Source organism: Ceratotherium simum, chromosome 29, assembly GCF_057802395.1.
Source record: "Ceratotherium simum simum isolate JZ-2026a chromosome 29, ASM5780239v1, whole genome shotgun sequence".
Classification (NCBI taxonomy): Eukaryota; Metazoa; Chordata; class Mammalia; order Perissodactyla; family Rhinocerotidae; genus Ceratotherium; species Ceratotherium simum.
Window position 1 is genome coordinate 9,162,679 of NC_141928.1, and position 15,860 is coordinate 9,178,538.

Genomic DNA, 15,860 nt, shown 5'->3' on the forward strand with positions numbered 1-15,860 from the left:
AAAGAAGAAAAACATTGGGGGGCTTACCCCACACTCTGCAGTTTTGGGGGTAGATCCCAAGGAATAGAGTGGGCAGTGGAACTTTTAAAAAAGAAAGAAAAGCACTAGGAGTCTCTGTGGCCTGCAGTCAGGAAGACCAGGAGAGCCCAGAAAGAGGGCTTGGGCCCGAGGAGTGGTGGACAGTAATCGCCTCCTTTCTTGGTGTCTTCTCTGAAGAAGATGACATTTTGTAATCACAGTAATTTTTTGCGTCTCTCTCCTGGTCCCTGATATTGCTCATATGGCAGTGCCAAGCTGGCCAGCCTGGCAGAGGGGAAGAGCTGGGATTCTGGGGGCCATTCTCAAAGGGTGTCGTGCTGTGAATTTGTCTTTGGTGCCATTTTGTGAGTCTACCTGGTTTTATTATAAATCTTTTAAAGGGTATGTGTCACCCTATTAATAGCACCTTCCATACAAAGAATAATGGCACTTCCCCTTCACGTCTGCTTCAAGCAAAGTTCTGAAGAGCTCTAGTTACCCCTTCCTGGGCTCCATTTAGGCAAGTCTTCTGGGTAATGAGGATCACAACCTGCTCACTGCTGTATCACAGGCGCCATAATCATGTGCTTGGTGACAATACAGGAACTGGGAGGCTTCCTTACCTCATCTGAAGAGCCATTTTCCACTCTGAATCTTCCAGCCCTTTGGATGGCTCCATCAGCATCGCTGGAAATGAGCTAGGGGACAAAAGAGCGCTCAGTTAGGTAGCTGGGTCACCATTTGCAACGCCCCTTCTGTCTGTATCTGTCCTATAAGTAAGCCAAATCCAACAAGAGCTGGAGGGCCCAGCCTAGAAGCTAACCGTCTTTTTGAAGCTCTATTGCCCAAGTCCACATGCAACGGGCTCCCACAGTCTTTAGGAGCTGAAGAGTGAGGAACACCTAGCCCACAAGAGTGGAAAACAAGAGCATCAAATCTAAATTTAATTATACTCCAAAACTGACAAACATTAAGGTGATGCTCCCTGGAGAAACAATCTCAACACACATCACACGTGGCCAAGGGCAGCTCACAGATGGCAAAACCAAAAGCCAAGCCTCAAGTTCAGCTGCCTTCACAGCAAAGCCTAAAAAACAATTAATGGCTGGCATGAACTCAAGGCTCTACCAACATCACAGAAAGCTCCTGTGCTTCATTCAGTTTTAAACAGTTTCCAAAAGGCCAATTAGTCCCTTCCAAGGCAGGCAGACTGTATTTCAGCTCTGGCAATGCGATGCTTGCAAACAGACAGTCTTCAAGGGGCTCGATGCTAGCAAGAGATAGTGAAAAGGAGATTAGGGTTCAGCAAATCAGTCCTAAAATTACTGACTCAAGGTTTCACTTATTTTCTCCCAAATCTTCTAGATTTCTCAGTCACATCTTGGGAAAATGACATGTCTTTTTTTAACCTTTTAAACCCGCCCACAATTTAAGCAAAAATCTGCCAACAATTTCCATATCCCAGACTCATTAGAACACACTTGCCCAGAGGGGCACTCACCACTCTAACTCAGGACTTACCAGGTAAAACAGATACATAATTTCTTAAGAAAGATTGTTCTCTCATATTTTGACTTGTGTTCAAAGATATGAAGGTGTGAAAATGAACAAATTTGCCTAAGAAAAACTATTCAAAAAAGGTTGATAAATTTTTTCCATGATGAATATAAAAATAATGGTATCTAATATTTATTGAGTGCTTCTATATGCCATGCACTCTTCGTGCCTTAATACGTATTATCTCATTTAATTCTCATAATAACAACACAATGTGGCTACTATTATTATTCTCATTTATGAATGAGGAAACTGAGGCAGAGAAAGGTAAAAGAACTAGCTAAGGTCACATAACTAGTACGTGGTAGACCTGGGATGTGAACACAGGCAGTCAGACTCCAGAAGCCCATTATCTTCACCTAACCACTACCCTACCCACCTATCGTCCATAGAATATCCATGATAAGATGCAACTCTTATACCTAATCTTTATTTTGCAAAATAATTTATAAAAAAAATAAAAAGAAGATTTTTATGTATATGTTTAGCTATTTATGGCATCAGATCATTACAGTGCTGGTAAACTGAATGAGCAGTAGAGGATGTGTGGTAAACAATCTGACCTTGCCCAAAGAGAGGTCTGGCCTTTGCTCCTGGCTCCCGGGAGGTGATCTCTAGCCCTGGGAATGTCCTACGTGAGTGTCTGTTTACTGAGGACTTTCAGCCACACAGGACAGTAATGCGATTTGTGGTGAGGGCTTTGGGTCACACGGTATCAGATCTACCTCTGGACACCAAGACTCAGGTGAGCTCCCCTGGTTGGCAATACTCCACGTGAACGGTCACACTGTTACCAGGAGGAGTTAATGCTGTCACGACCCGACTGGGAGAGGACAACCGGAACCTGCATTTGGAACTCTCCCAGACTCTGTCCCATGTGTCTGTTCTCTTGGCTGATTTTAATCTGTATCCTTTCACTGTAATAAACCATAAGTGAGCTTAACAGCTTTCAATAAGTTCACGAGTCCCCTTCTAGCAAATTATAGAACCTGAGAGTGGCCTTGGGGACTCCCGAACTCTGCAGTTGGTGTCAGAAGTGAGGGATCTTGTGGACTGTTTCCTAACTTTACACAGAGGCCAATTCTAAAGTATGAGAACAAGATGAATTTAGGTATCCCGGGGTCACGGCCATTTTCACAGGGGAAGTATAGAGGATTCAGTGTCAATTTCTTTGATTGTGAGCCTCTACTAACTGTTAAAACAGACGGAATAGCAAATAGTTTTCAAGTCAAGTGTTATTGGTACAGGCTGCCTCAAGGGCTTTGGAGAAGCACTCTGAGGTCTCATCTGGACTTGGCGAGAAAAGAGAGCTGCAAACAGTTAATAATGTCTGACATGGGTATATAAAGAGAGAGGGTGACACTCACACCCCTGAATTAGAGGTTGGTAGACAGAGTCCTCACTATAGCTAGTCTCATCCAGGACTCAAAGGCATGGGAGAAGAGCTTATAGTCATTCACTGATTCATTCATTCATTCATTCACACAACAAATACAAATGAAATGTCTACCACTATACTCCAGACCCTGCCAGGCATAGGCAATAATGCCCTTTTCCTTTGCTGATATTAGAACAAGGTGCTTATTGCTTATCTTGCTTAAAAGGTTCAAGAAGAAGAAAGGAAGAACACGTTTAATGATTTGATGGTTAGGAGGAATTCAGCTCCCTCTGAACTTATGATCATTAAACCCATAGACACTAAACTCAGGCCTCAGGCTAACACTTTTAACTCTATCACCTTTACCATCTCCATCATCACCATCTTCAGCCAAGTCACTGTCTTCTCTCACTCGGATGACTGCAAGCGTCTTCTAACTAGTCTGTACATTGACCCACCATTGCTTCTCTCCAACCCACTCCTCACAATGCAGCCCGTGCCATTTCAGCAAACTATAAATCTGATTGTCTCACAGTCTCACCTCTATCCCAGCACCCCCACCTGTTCCCACCAAGGACGTGCACACATGGGTACTCCCTTGCCTGGAAGGCCCTCCTCTCCCATCTTCCCCTAATGAACTCAGCATTCAGTGCCACTGCAGTCCCCACTGTAGGGGACTTCGCTGACCTCACTGCCTGCAAAAATGATCCCACTGTGAGTTCTCAGAGCACTCTCAGAGCTGTGATTTACATTTCTTTGCGTGATTACTTGATTCATGCTTCTCTCTCCTCATGCACTCCCTCTAGTCCCCGCTGCTAAGCTCCATGAAGACGGTGACTACGTTTTTTTCACCACTGCCTCCCCAGAGCTAAGCACCTGCCTGACATAGCATAGATATTCATTAAATATTTATCGAACAAGAAATATGTGAGTAGATGAATGCCAATTCCCACTGAAATGACCCAAGGAATATAAACCCGGGGGTAAAATCTATGCCAGCTCTGGACACCAGAACCAGCTCCAGAGCTCCCCTGCCCTGACGGCAACTTTATGGCTGGCTCGGGCAGCTGGCTAAATAAAGCAGAGGGTGCCGTGGTGGCTGGTGCCTGGTAAGAACCGGTATACTAGGGTGTGAAAGGAGACAGTGCTCCAGTGAACTAGGGGATGAAAACAATAACACTGCAGGAAAAAAAATCCTTTTAAGACAGCAGAGAAGCTGTTTCTATCAGTAGTTTTCTTTCCATTATTCCTCATAAACCTCTTATCTGGCCAGTTAAAACTATTGAAAATCTAAACTCTTCCCTTTGTTGGAAGATTCAACTCAGGAACGACACAACGTCTACCAGAACCCATCTAAATGGCCAACGCTGCATAACCTAGAAGCTCTCTCTCCTAACTCTTCCTACCTGGTACAGAGTTCTGACTGCCACCACAATGGATTCTTGCCATCTTCCACAGTAACAGAATTGTAGCTGGACACATGCTAGACCACATCTCCCTCAAGGTGGCCATTTGACTTAATTCCCTCCATTTGAAGGTGGGTCAAAGTCCTAGGTGGCACATAGGGATCTAGGCCTTTTAGAGAGGGAAAGTGCCTCTCCCACTTGTCTTTCCCTCTCCACTGCCTAGAACATCAATGACCAGAGAAACCTTGAAGTCCACATTGAAGACAGTGGATTCATCTTGAGCCTGAACATGTGGGGCAGAGCCACTCGACTTAGAATACCTAGCTGGATGTCAGAGAGAAAAAAACTGTTGTTCTATACCGCGTTTGACATTCTAAGCCAACTAAAACACCCTATAAGGAAAAACAAATAGAAAAATCATTGAACCTAATTTAAAATGTGGTAAGGGATCTGAGGTATCAGAACAAATGTTCTATGAAACATACTTACTGCAAAAAGCACAAGGAAATTTTAGGCAATCTCTAATTATTGTAATAATTTGGGAGGATACTGGATCCATGAAAATGGAACAATCTGTGATCAGCTTTCAGATGAAAAGCATGGTTCCTAAATTTTGAAATGCAGTGAGCACAGTGAACCAAAAATTATTGAGAAGAAAATGCCCCAAAAGAGTAAATTAGAATATCAATTTGAGATAAATACAGGAAAATGACTATCAAAAATACAGAGAACATATCTGGGAGAAAGTGCAAGGCATAATGGACTGGGGTGTTATTAAGATGTTCTTTGTACAGAGAACCCAAGAATAACCAAATCACTCCCTAGACCAACTGCCCTCTCTGGTAAGGTTCCCTATTAGTGAGCTAGACCACAACTAGAGAATGCCTTTATTTAAGGTAGACTGGCCTGAAAGGTCTGGAAATAAAGTAGAGAGCAAGGCAGTCTGAGATCTTACCACTCCAAAGCAAGCAGAGAGGAGGGAGTTGGTCAGTCTCCTCACACAGCAGCACATCTGGTCCTTTGTTATTCTTCTGGGGGAAGTGTCCAAAAAGGACATTCTCATGTGTGCTCTGACCTTCGCAAAAGTAGCTCTGCCTACTCAGGAGTTCAGTGACAGTAAGATATTTTTTAATCTGATCAATCCAGCTCTGCACTCCTGAAGGATGGAGTGAGGGAAAGGGGTAAAAGGAGGGAGTGAAGGGGAGCCTGGAAATCCTCCTAGAGGTCAACGGAGAGAACAGCACTGACATTTCAATAAACATAAATGGGTTATACTCCTCTATTAAAAGAAAAAGGACTCAAGGATTGGAAACATAAATTAAATCCAACTAGCTGCAAGAGACACATATTAAATACAATAAAACAATAATGAAAAATAAAGGCAAAGTAAAAAATACTTGTGGTAAGTTGGAATAAAAAAGAAAATGGTGAAGGAATAATAAAATCAGAAAGTAGAACTTAGGAGAAAAAAATCAAATTAAAAAAGGTTATAATACACAGATAAATAGATCTACTCTCTCCTAAACTATAATAACTATAGACAGTTATTATAAAACAAAAATTATTATAAATAGAAGGAGTTTATAAAATTACAATTATGATGGAAAATTTTAGTATGTTTCTATGATAGGTCAAGGTAAAAACTAGTAAGGATTTATAGAGGAATCAAATAATAAAATTAATAAGCATGATTAATAGACATATATTGAATTTATCAAGATGCAAACAGAGAATATACACCTTTTAAGAACACCTATTAAACTTTTAAAAACTGACCAAATACTGGACAGAAAGCAAGCATGAATAAATTCTATAAAATAGAAACAAATCATACTTTAGCATAATGTAACTGAATGAGAAATTAGTGTCAAAAGGATAAAAATTTTTGGAAATTAAAAAATATACATCTAAAAAAAACTCTTGGGTCAAATAGGAAAACTAAAGGAGAACAGTACATACTAAAATATGTATTGTTATAGATGCTATATTTACAAGAAAATTCATATTCTTAAATGCTTTCATTATTAAACAAGAAAGAATAAAAACAATGAAGTAAGCATTAACCTCTAGAAGATACAAAAAAGAACAATGAAATAAACCCAAGGAAGGCAGGGAGAAGGAATCAATAAAAGATCAGAGCAGAAATTATAGATTTAAAGAGACAGTAGAATCAATAAACACATCCAAGAGATCACCAGCAAGTCTGATTTTAAAAAGCAAAGAACAAACACAGACATGCAGAGTGATAACAAAGAAAATATAACTGCTAAGGAGAGATTTTAAAAAGCATGAGAGAACACTATATGAAACTTTGTAGTTTCATTATTTTAAGAAGAGAAAGAAATCTGAATATATCAATAACTATTTGTAGAACTGGAGAAGTTGTCAGAACACCACCCCATAGATGGAGCCCTGGCTCAGAGGGTTTTCTGAGAGGTGGAGGGCCCGCCTCCAACACGACAGCGCATGCGCACTCACAGGAACGCAGAGGAGCACTTCCATAGAGCAGGCAGTAGCAGAATTCTTTTGTATTCGTTTCGGTGCAGAAGTTCAGGGAAAGGGTGCTAACATATATTTTACATGAGTAATACTAAGAAAAGAGGACAGCATATTTATTTTATTTTACTTTATTTTGTCTAACATCTCTGACTTGGTTATACACCAAATGACCAGTGCTGAGGAAGACTGCCCAAGAGAGAAAAAGGAAAAGGCAAATCAAATGATCATTTGACTAGTATCTGCCAGGTCCTGGGAGGGATTCCTTTAGGGTTCTTGCACTGTCCAATATACTAGCCACTAGCCCCATTTAAATTTAATTTTAAATTAACTAAAATAAAATTAAAAACATTCAGCTCCCCAGTTGCACTAATCACATTTCTTGTGCTCAATAGCTACATGTGGCTACTATACTGGACAGTGCAGATCACAGAAGGTTCTACTGGACAGGACTGTGACGTGCTGGACATTGATGCAACTCTGGTGACCAAGATCAAATCGGTTTCTCAGGCTGAAACTCCTTCAATTAGTTAAATACACTGAAAATGGTGGAAATTCATGGAATTTAACCTCCTGAGTAGAGGCTTTGGTCCAATCTCAGCCAAACTAGCTGATTCATTTAACACTAAACAGTGTTCAATGTATTCGATATTTTATTTCCGAAAAAAAGTAATAACCAAGCAATAATATCCATTTGTATGATTTAACTAATTAATTTAAAAGAAAAAATAAAAAACAGGAAGCATAAAATGTTATTCATTAACTACTGTAAATAAAAGTATTATTAGTTTAATATTATAGGCAATTAAAGGAGAATATTTCCTAAATTAATACAATTACATAATTGTTCAAAACAAAAGGCTCTTTTCTTCTGTACTTAATTGTTTTGTTTCTTTGGGCTGGTGTCTGTTTCCATTCTAAATCAGTGCTAGGATTCCCTGCGATCTCTGTTTATTGTGCAGTGTGTACTTGGCATTCAGGTACATAAATCACAGGAACAGTATTTTAATCTAGAAAAAAATCTCAAAAAGTCTATGTAGTAAAAAAAAACATTTCAGATGTAGCCCCCCATCATCTCTTCTCTTTATTATATTTTTCATTTTATTTATTTTTTATTATTATTATTTTTTGTATGTGAGACACCGCCACAGCATGGCTGGTGAGTGGAGTAGGTCCACGCCTGGGATCCGAACCTGTGTATCTGGGCTGCCAAAGTGGAGCATGTAGAACTTTAACCACTTGGCCACGGGGCTGGGCCCATCTACTCTCTTTAAAATGAGCGGTTACGAGTGCGGGTTTTGGCGTCCACCTGATCAGGTTTAAATCTCAGTTCCACACTCCTTAGCTGTGTGACCTTGGGCAAATCACTCAATTTTTCCTCTCTAAATTTTAGTTTCCTTATCTCTAAAATGGGGGCAATATTGTAGCCACTTCTAGGCTTGTGGAGAAGATTCAATAATATAAAATATGTAATGAGCCTAGAATAGTGCCTGGACATAGGAAGTGCTCAATAAATATATATTATACTAATCTAATATACAATAATAATAATAAGAAGAAGATAATGATTAATATAAAATGCTCTAATTAGTATTATTGTTATTATGATTAAACCATTTTAATGCTGCATTTAAACTCTTGGAAGCTCTATTTAAACATTTGTCTATCTAGCAAACATTATTGAGAACCTATTTGGCAGGGCCTCTACTAACTGCTGGACTTATAAAGACAAATGCAACATCATCTCTGCCCTGGAGGAGCATAAAGCCTAGTGGGAGAGAGAGAGAGACACATAAACAGATAAATCACAACACAACCTGGTTAAATGCCACAACAGAAGCAAGTATGGGGTGCTGGGGGAGGTGGGAGGCTGGAGAGACTAACTCTGCCCAGGGGGAGCTGGAGAAGGTTTTATTGCTATAATGTAATTTATTCTGGAAGAGGTACAGGACCTTTGAGAAATGATTTCCAACAAAAGCAGATTTTTTAAGACTTCAAATACTGGTCAGGAAGACCCATTTGAGGTATATATGCAAATCACAGACAAACACACATACCTGACTTAGAAATACTGCTCAGAAGGGATGAAAGAAAGTTTAAATGTTTCCATCAAAACAAAGGGGGTGGGGGAGATACAGCCTAAATATGGGTAGAATGAGCCATCCCCTGACTGGTGAGTGCTGCTCCTGGGTCCTGTCTCCTGGTCACCCTCAGTTCACTTCCACAACCTAGAGGAAGAGGCAAGGGAGTAGGGTGCAGGGACCAGAGGAGGTGTTCTCTTCCTCCCACTCTTCACCTCAATCCTATTCTGCCTGTGCCAAGGGACAGGGAAAAGATTGGGGGGCTGGGCAGCTGGAGTGCTGAGCACCAGGGTGCATGTCAGAACACCCAGGTTGGTTAGAAGAGTCTCCAGCCAGGAGAATAAATGTTGGCTGAAGGAGAACCACCAAGGCCTCGGATCTGGGCTCAGTGTTTTTATTATCATCATCCCTGGCCAACATCCTCAGCAAACTCAACATCCATCATAGTGATCTATCTGATGTCTTTGAGCTCATGTTCTTCTGCTTTCTCAAATCTAATAAGCTCACTTGACTTCATGGCTATGCCATCCACTACTAAGACCCCAAACATGCTCTCACTCACACTGGCATAGTTTTGTCATCATAGTACCTAGCTTATAACCCACTCTGGCTCTTTTTGGTATACATTCTAGGTGGGGATCTGTCGTTAATCACGCCAATGCTGCACTTACCAATACCAAGTCTTGCGTACTGCTGACTTCTCCTCAAGCGCACCAAGTCAAGTCCCAGCTCTCAATCACCCCCTGCCAAGTAAACTCTCACTCTTCCTCTTCTGTGTTCACAGACAGAAAAGTTTCCATATGACCAAGTCTACAACAAGCCCAGGCTACTTGGCCATGGCTAGGTCTTTACTACCACTCCACAATTCTTTGATCCATTCCTTTTCTACTCCCCATTATATCTCCCCTTGTCCCTGACTTGTCAGTCACCAAGTCACCACTCCAGAAACATCTTTTCTTCTAAGAGATGACCTTTCCACCTATTTTACTGAGAAATGTAATGATGGGTACTGTCATCTAACCCTCCATCTCCAAATATATCTGTCTTGGCTTCCTCATTAAAATAATATCTGACTAGCAGTCCCTGATACTCAACTTCCCAGTAAAATATCTGTGAAGATTCAGCACAAAAGATGACAATTCATGAGTCTCAAGAAAGACTGACTGTCCATCCTATGGCCAAAACATCAGGACATTTTCTACTTACTGTATGGCCAATGGACAAGAACTGAGAAACATATTTGGTCACTGACTTTGTTGCCTGAAACAGCAAATCTGGGGGCATCACAGAAAGTTGGAGGGTACTTTATACTTCCCACCACCATTTTATTTTGGCTAAGGGACACTGGATCTATATGAAGAGTAACAATAAAACATTGGGAGTCATCCTTTTACTGCACAGTACTGCATTTTTAGGTAGCCCCAGCCATACTAGCATCACTTTTTAACTCCAAGAAAACATTGGGCAAGAAGCAGAGAAGGAGGAAGAGAAGGTCCATCTTAGAATAGCAGTCTTCATAAGCAAAGTGCCATAGGTAGGGAGAGACACAGGAAGAGTCCTGGTTGCAGAGCATCCTGGGGAGTATAGTTTTGTCAATACGCCAAGCAGTTGGCCACACCAAAGTGTGGTTGCAGGTGGGGAGAAATTTAACCTTCATAATCTCCACCCCATTCTTTAATCTAGACAGATGGCACTTTCTTAAGCAAACGTTAATACTCTTCTTCTAACCGGACTGCTACCTATAGTTCCCTAAGCCCCTGGTATATATATAAATTCTGGAGCCACTGGTTCAGAGCAGCCAAAAGCCAAGCATGGGGAACATCCTATCTCACTCCAGCAGAGCTTTACAAGATAAACACCAACGGGACACTGGGAATCAGAGAGCTTTGCACACCCACCAGCCATCCAGCTGTTTAGTTCAGAGAAGCTACAGTACTCAGAAGGACAATGAGAGCTGGGGGCCAGTTAAACATTCTGTCTGTTGAAAAACACGAGGTCTGAATAGCTCTTTGTTTTTGTTTGAAGATTTTGTAAAAAGAAAAAATAAAAACCAACATGGGAGCTATGAAAAAAATGCTACATATGATCCTGAAAACTAAAAAAGGAAGCACACCATTTTTTACTATGAAACCAAAATAAAATTGTAGAAAAGCAGTTGTTGTCCTCAGTAAGACAGAAGGCATGATCTTTGGAACAAGTGTATAAAGCCTGTGGACGTAGGTGAATTAAAAAAAAAAGAAGACCAAAAAATGCAAATGTAGGATTACAATCCTCATTGGAAGAGGAAAGCAAAATGTTCATTGCAGAAAACAGAAACAGTAACATGTCCATCATTTGAGATGCTTTCCCAGAATGAAAAGGAACAAAACAAAATGAAAATAATGAGAAAGAAAGACAGTTACAGAGGACAGAGAAAAAGATCTTCCTTACTGTTTAAAGGGGAAAAAATGAGCAATAATCAAAGATATAGCAGAAGAAATATTCATCCCTGACATAAGACCTGGGTCTAAGAATCACAGAGAGGCAATGTTTTAGACAAAATTAAGGAAAAGAGAAACATGCAGAGAAGTTATGAGAAAAAATTTTTAAATAAAAGAATAAAGAAGAAGATCTGAAAAAAAAATCCAGGCAGGAAAAGGTACCAAGAAAGAAAATAAATTAAACTGCCTCGGACTTCTCTTCAGAACACTAAAGGGCAGAAGATAGCAGTACTGGGTTGAATAGTGTCCCCCCAAATTTACATCCACGAGGAACCTCAGAATTTGCCCTTATTTGCAAAGAGGGTCTTCGTAGATGTAATTAATTAATTAAGATGAGGTCAAACTGGATTAGGGTGGGACATAAGTCCAATAGCCCGTGTCTTTATAAGAGAAAAGAGGGAAATGCAGATATAAAGAGGCAGGGAAGGAGGCCATAGGATGCAGAAGCAGGGACTGGAGTGAAGCAGCTACAAGCCAGAGGATGTCAGGGATTGCTGGCAACCCCGGAAGCTGGAGGAGGCAAGAGTGGATTTTTCCCTAGAGTCTTCAAAGAGGGAGCATGGCCCTGCCAACATCTTGATTTTGGACTTATAGCCTCCAGAACTACGAGAGAATAAATTTCTGTTGTTTTAAGCCATTCAGTTTGTGGTAATTTGTTACGGCAGGCCTAGGAAACTAATACAATAACAGATCAAAATTGTGAAGTTTTAAGAGGAAAAGGTGATGACTCAAATTGTAAAACCAGCCAAGTTGCTCTTGTGGAAGGCATAACTCGAGACATTCTCAGATATGTAATGACTGAGAAAAGATAACTCTCATGCACTGCCTGAAAAACTTACCTGGAACTCCGGGACAAGGATGCCTGCGACCATGACATTTACTATTGCTCTGGAATCACAGCCAATGCAATTAGACATAAAAAAGAAATAAGAGATTTGGGTGGGAAGAGATAAAGTTGTTTGTGGAAGAGTATTTATGTCTTCAAAAAGATTATACTTTGTTTTTTAAGTAACAAAGCACAATAAAATACATAAACCCATTTTGTATATAAATTTAATTACTAAAGGGACATACACTAAATCTTAATAGTGATTATCCATAGGTGGTAGGATTACAGATGAATTTAATTTTCCCATGCTTTTCAGTATATTTCAAACTTTCTATAATGAGGAGGTATTCCTTTTACAATCAGAAAAGTATATTTAAAAGTATATTGGCACGCACATGTGCATACACACACAAAGACTGGGAAATAATATAAAGAATTTAAGAAGAGAAAAAAAGAATTTATCAGACACTAGATTTTTAGCAAAATTGATGTTCTAGCTAATACATGGACATCTGGCAGTGAGGTAGGTGCCATTGGGGATACAACGAAAAAAAGAACCATGAGCCCTGCCCATTAGAAAAGGTAAGAAATGCCCACAAATAATTATACTATAAAATATGACAGGTGCTATAGAGAAATGCAAAGAATTGCAGAGTTCTAACGAGTGCAAGATGACTTTCCCATAGGGGAATCAGGCAGGGCTGCATGGAAAACAGACATGGCAGAGGCATATTTCAAGAAGGCATTCTAGAAGCATGGAGTGGCAGAGAGGCCCCAGAGGCCTGCGTAATGGTGGGTAAAGGCCTGTTTGGCTGGATCGTGGGCCACATGAGTGAAGGCTCCAAAGATAGGTTGGAGTGAGACTGTGCAAAGCCTTAAATGTTAAGCTAAAGAGCACCTACTTTATTCCATAAGCAAAAGAGAGATGCTGAGGCTTTTTGTTGTTGTTTTGTTGTTGTTGTTACTTGTTTATTTGTTTGAAAGCATAAAGATGATGCTGACAGAGTGGAACATTTGAGAAAGTACTCTTGACAGCATTAAGGAAATCAAAGCCCCCAGCCTCAGGTTAACCACAGCTGACAAACTGGATGTAATCTTTTCAAAACTGTTGAATGGAATCTTTGAGACGTCAGGGAGAGCAAGGGAAAATGCCAGAAGCTCAGAGAAAGAGGAAATGACACAAATGTCACACAAAAAAGGGAGTACAGGGGTCCGCCCAGTGGTGTAGTAGTTAAGTTTGGGAGCTCCACTTTGGCAGCCCGGGGTTTGCAGGGTCGGATCCCAAGCACAGACCTATGCACTGCTCATCAAGCCATGCTGTGGCAGGCGTCCTACATATAAAGCAGAGGAAGATGGGCACAGATGTTAGGCTAGGGCCAATCTTCCTCAGCAAAAAGAGGAGGATTGCCAACAGAAGTTAGCTCAGGGCTACTCTTCCTCACAAAAAAAAAAAAAGGGGGGGAGTACATAGAAGTAAATGTTCCTGTTCTTTTCCTATTCCTGTCTCCTCAAGAGATCAAATGAAAAACACATGAGGAATTAAAAGCCATTTTCACAATGGAAGCTTGGAAAAAATGCATATTATTCAGCCCACTCCAAATATGCCAAATCAGAGCCTGAATTTCAAACAAACTCTTCAGGTGATTTTTATGTACAATAAGGTTTGAGGGGCATTGGAGCAGCCTATGACAATGGCGAGATCACAGAACTTCTAAGTAAGTACGACCTACTGTGGATAACGTGGGGGGACAAGCTCTACAACCTACTAGTTGTGTGACCTTGGACAAGTTAACTAATGTCTTTGAACTTAGTAACCTCATCTATACCTCATCAGGTAGTTGTGAAATTTAAATTAGTACATACCTATTTCCATGCATACATATATATGTATATATGTATGTATATCTCTGTCTATCACTCAAAAGGCTGTCTGGCATTGTATATGCACATCCAAGTGAATTAAAAGCAATTTAGCTATGAAATATATTTAGAGGGCCGGCCCTGTGGCTTAGCGGTTAAGTGCGCGCGTGCTCTGCTGCTGGCGGCCCAGGTTCGGATCCCGGGCATGCACCGACGCACTGCTTCTCCGACCATGTTGAGGCCGTGTCTCACGTACAGCAACTGGAAGGAGGTGCAGCTATGACACACAACCATCTACTAGGGCTTTGGGGGAAAAATAAATAAATAAATAAAATTATGAAATATATTTAGAACATATAATCAACAGGATTTGGTAAGAGATTGGATGTGGGCTATGGGTGATTTCCTGGTTTCTGGAATGAGCAAGTGAAAGGAAGGTAGCGCCATTACCCAATGGTTTGGGGTGGGGGAAGAGGGATGATGGTGAGATCAGTTTTGGGCATGTTAAGGTTCAGTTGCCTACAGGCCATCCCATGGACATGTCCAGTAGGTGTTCGGGCAGATGGTTCTAGATGCTGTGGACAGAGATCTGGGTTGAATATACGGATCTGCGAGTTGCCAGTCTGAAGGCAGTAACAGAAGCCAGGGGGTAGGCAAGATCACCAAGAACGAGCATGTAGAATGAGAAGAGGAGCATGAAAATTAAGGGCCAGGCTGAAGAGAAGGGATCTGTAAAGAAGCTGAGAGCATGAGGCAGGGAGCCAGGAGGAAAAATATGAGCGAGCAGAGGCAGAGGCCAGGGTTGGAGAAAGTGTTAACAGGGCTCATGTGCAGAGTGGTTCCGTAAGATGAAGATTAGAAGCATCAACCGGATTTGGCAGGAAGGAGATCCTTGGTGACCTTGGCAAGAGCAGGCTCAGGGAAGAACACGAAGGGGAAGCATCCAAAGGCGGAATTCAGGGGGGAAATCGTGAAACTATTGCAGGGATCAAAATGAGAATTCAGAGTGGCGCAATGTACTCCAGAAGTAATTAAAAAGTCTTCACATCTATTCAGCAAACACAGTTTGAGATTATATTTTAAAAGACCATGACACAGTGGTAACTGCATAGACTGATTAAAAAGATGAGGCCAAAAAACATACAATCCTTACACACAAAGGAACCCAAAGTAACTACTTTAATTAAATGGGTAAAATAGTTCAATATATAAATAAGAATATTAGTTGTGGCTCAACAGTAACAGTGGGGGTGTGAGACTGGGAGCCCTTTGTGGAATCACTCAGGGCAGGCGACACTGGATGTGGGAGCATGATGTTCCCTAAATTCACCGAGTGGAGAAAGAAAGGAAGCAACTTTTAGAACCCACAGATACTGCCCTCTCTACACAGAGGGTGAGAAGCTGCTCCAACCCATGGAATGGATGTACCCTAAGGAAATACACACTTGGCCTGAGACAGGAGAAAGCTCTCAGCTTAGGGACACTGAGAGAGACCTGAACAAAACCTCAAATGCTCTTCGTCCTGCAGCCCCAGAGAGATTTGTCCCAAGTTGCCTGCCAGGGGGAAGTTCGACTTTATTCTGAGGACCTAAAAAAGAGCTCCGAATCTTCAGAGCCCTCAGGGTGAAACGTTGGCAAGAAGATAAAATTCCTTTTCAATTTAACAGCACTGAAAGAAGTAAAAGACTGGTTTCCAAACTCTTGGGGGTGTGTGTTCATGGCTGTCAAATACTACAACTTTGATGGTAGACCTGC

General features: G+C 41.0%; 1 protein-coding gene across 1 annotated transcript in view; it reads right to left on the reverse strand.

Annotated features, from left to right (window-relative positions):
* GARNL3 (GTPase activating Rap/RanGAP domain like 3) overlaps positions 1-15,860 on the reverse strand; it is a 152,347-nt gene that overhangs the window by 89,459 nt on the left and 47,028 nt on the right. The window contains exon 4 of the mRNA XM_087419035.1: positions 642-716. Within this exon, the coding sequence (XP_087275161.1) occupies positions 642-716 (75 nt within the window). The remainder of the gene's footprint in view (positions 1-641; positions 717-15,860) is intronic.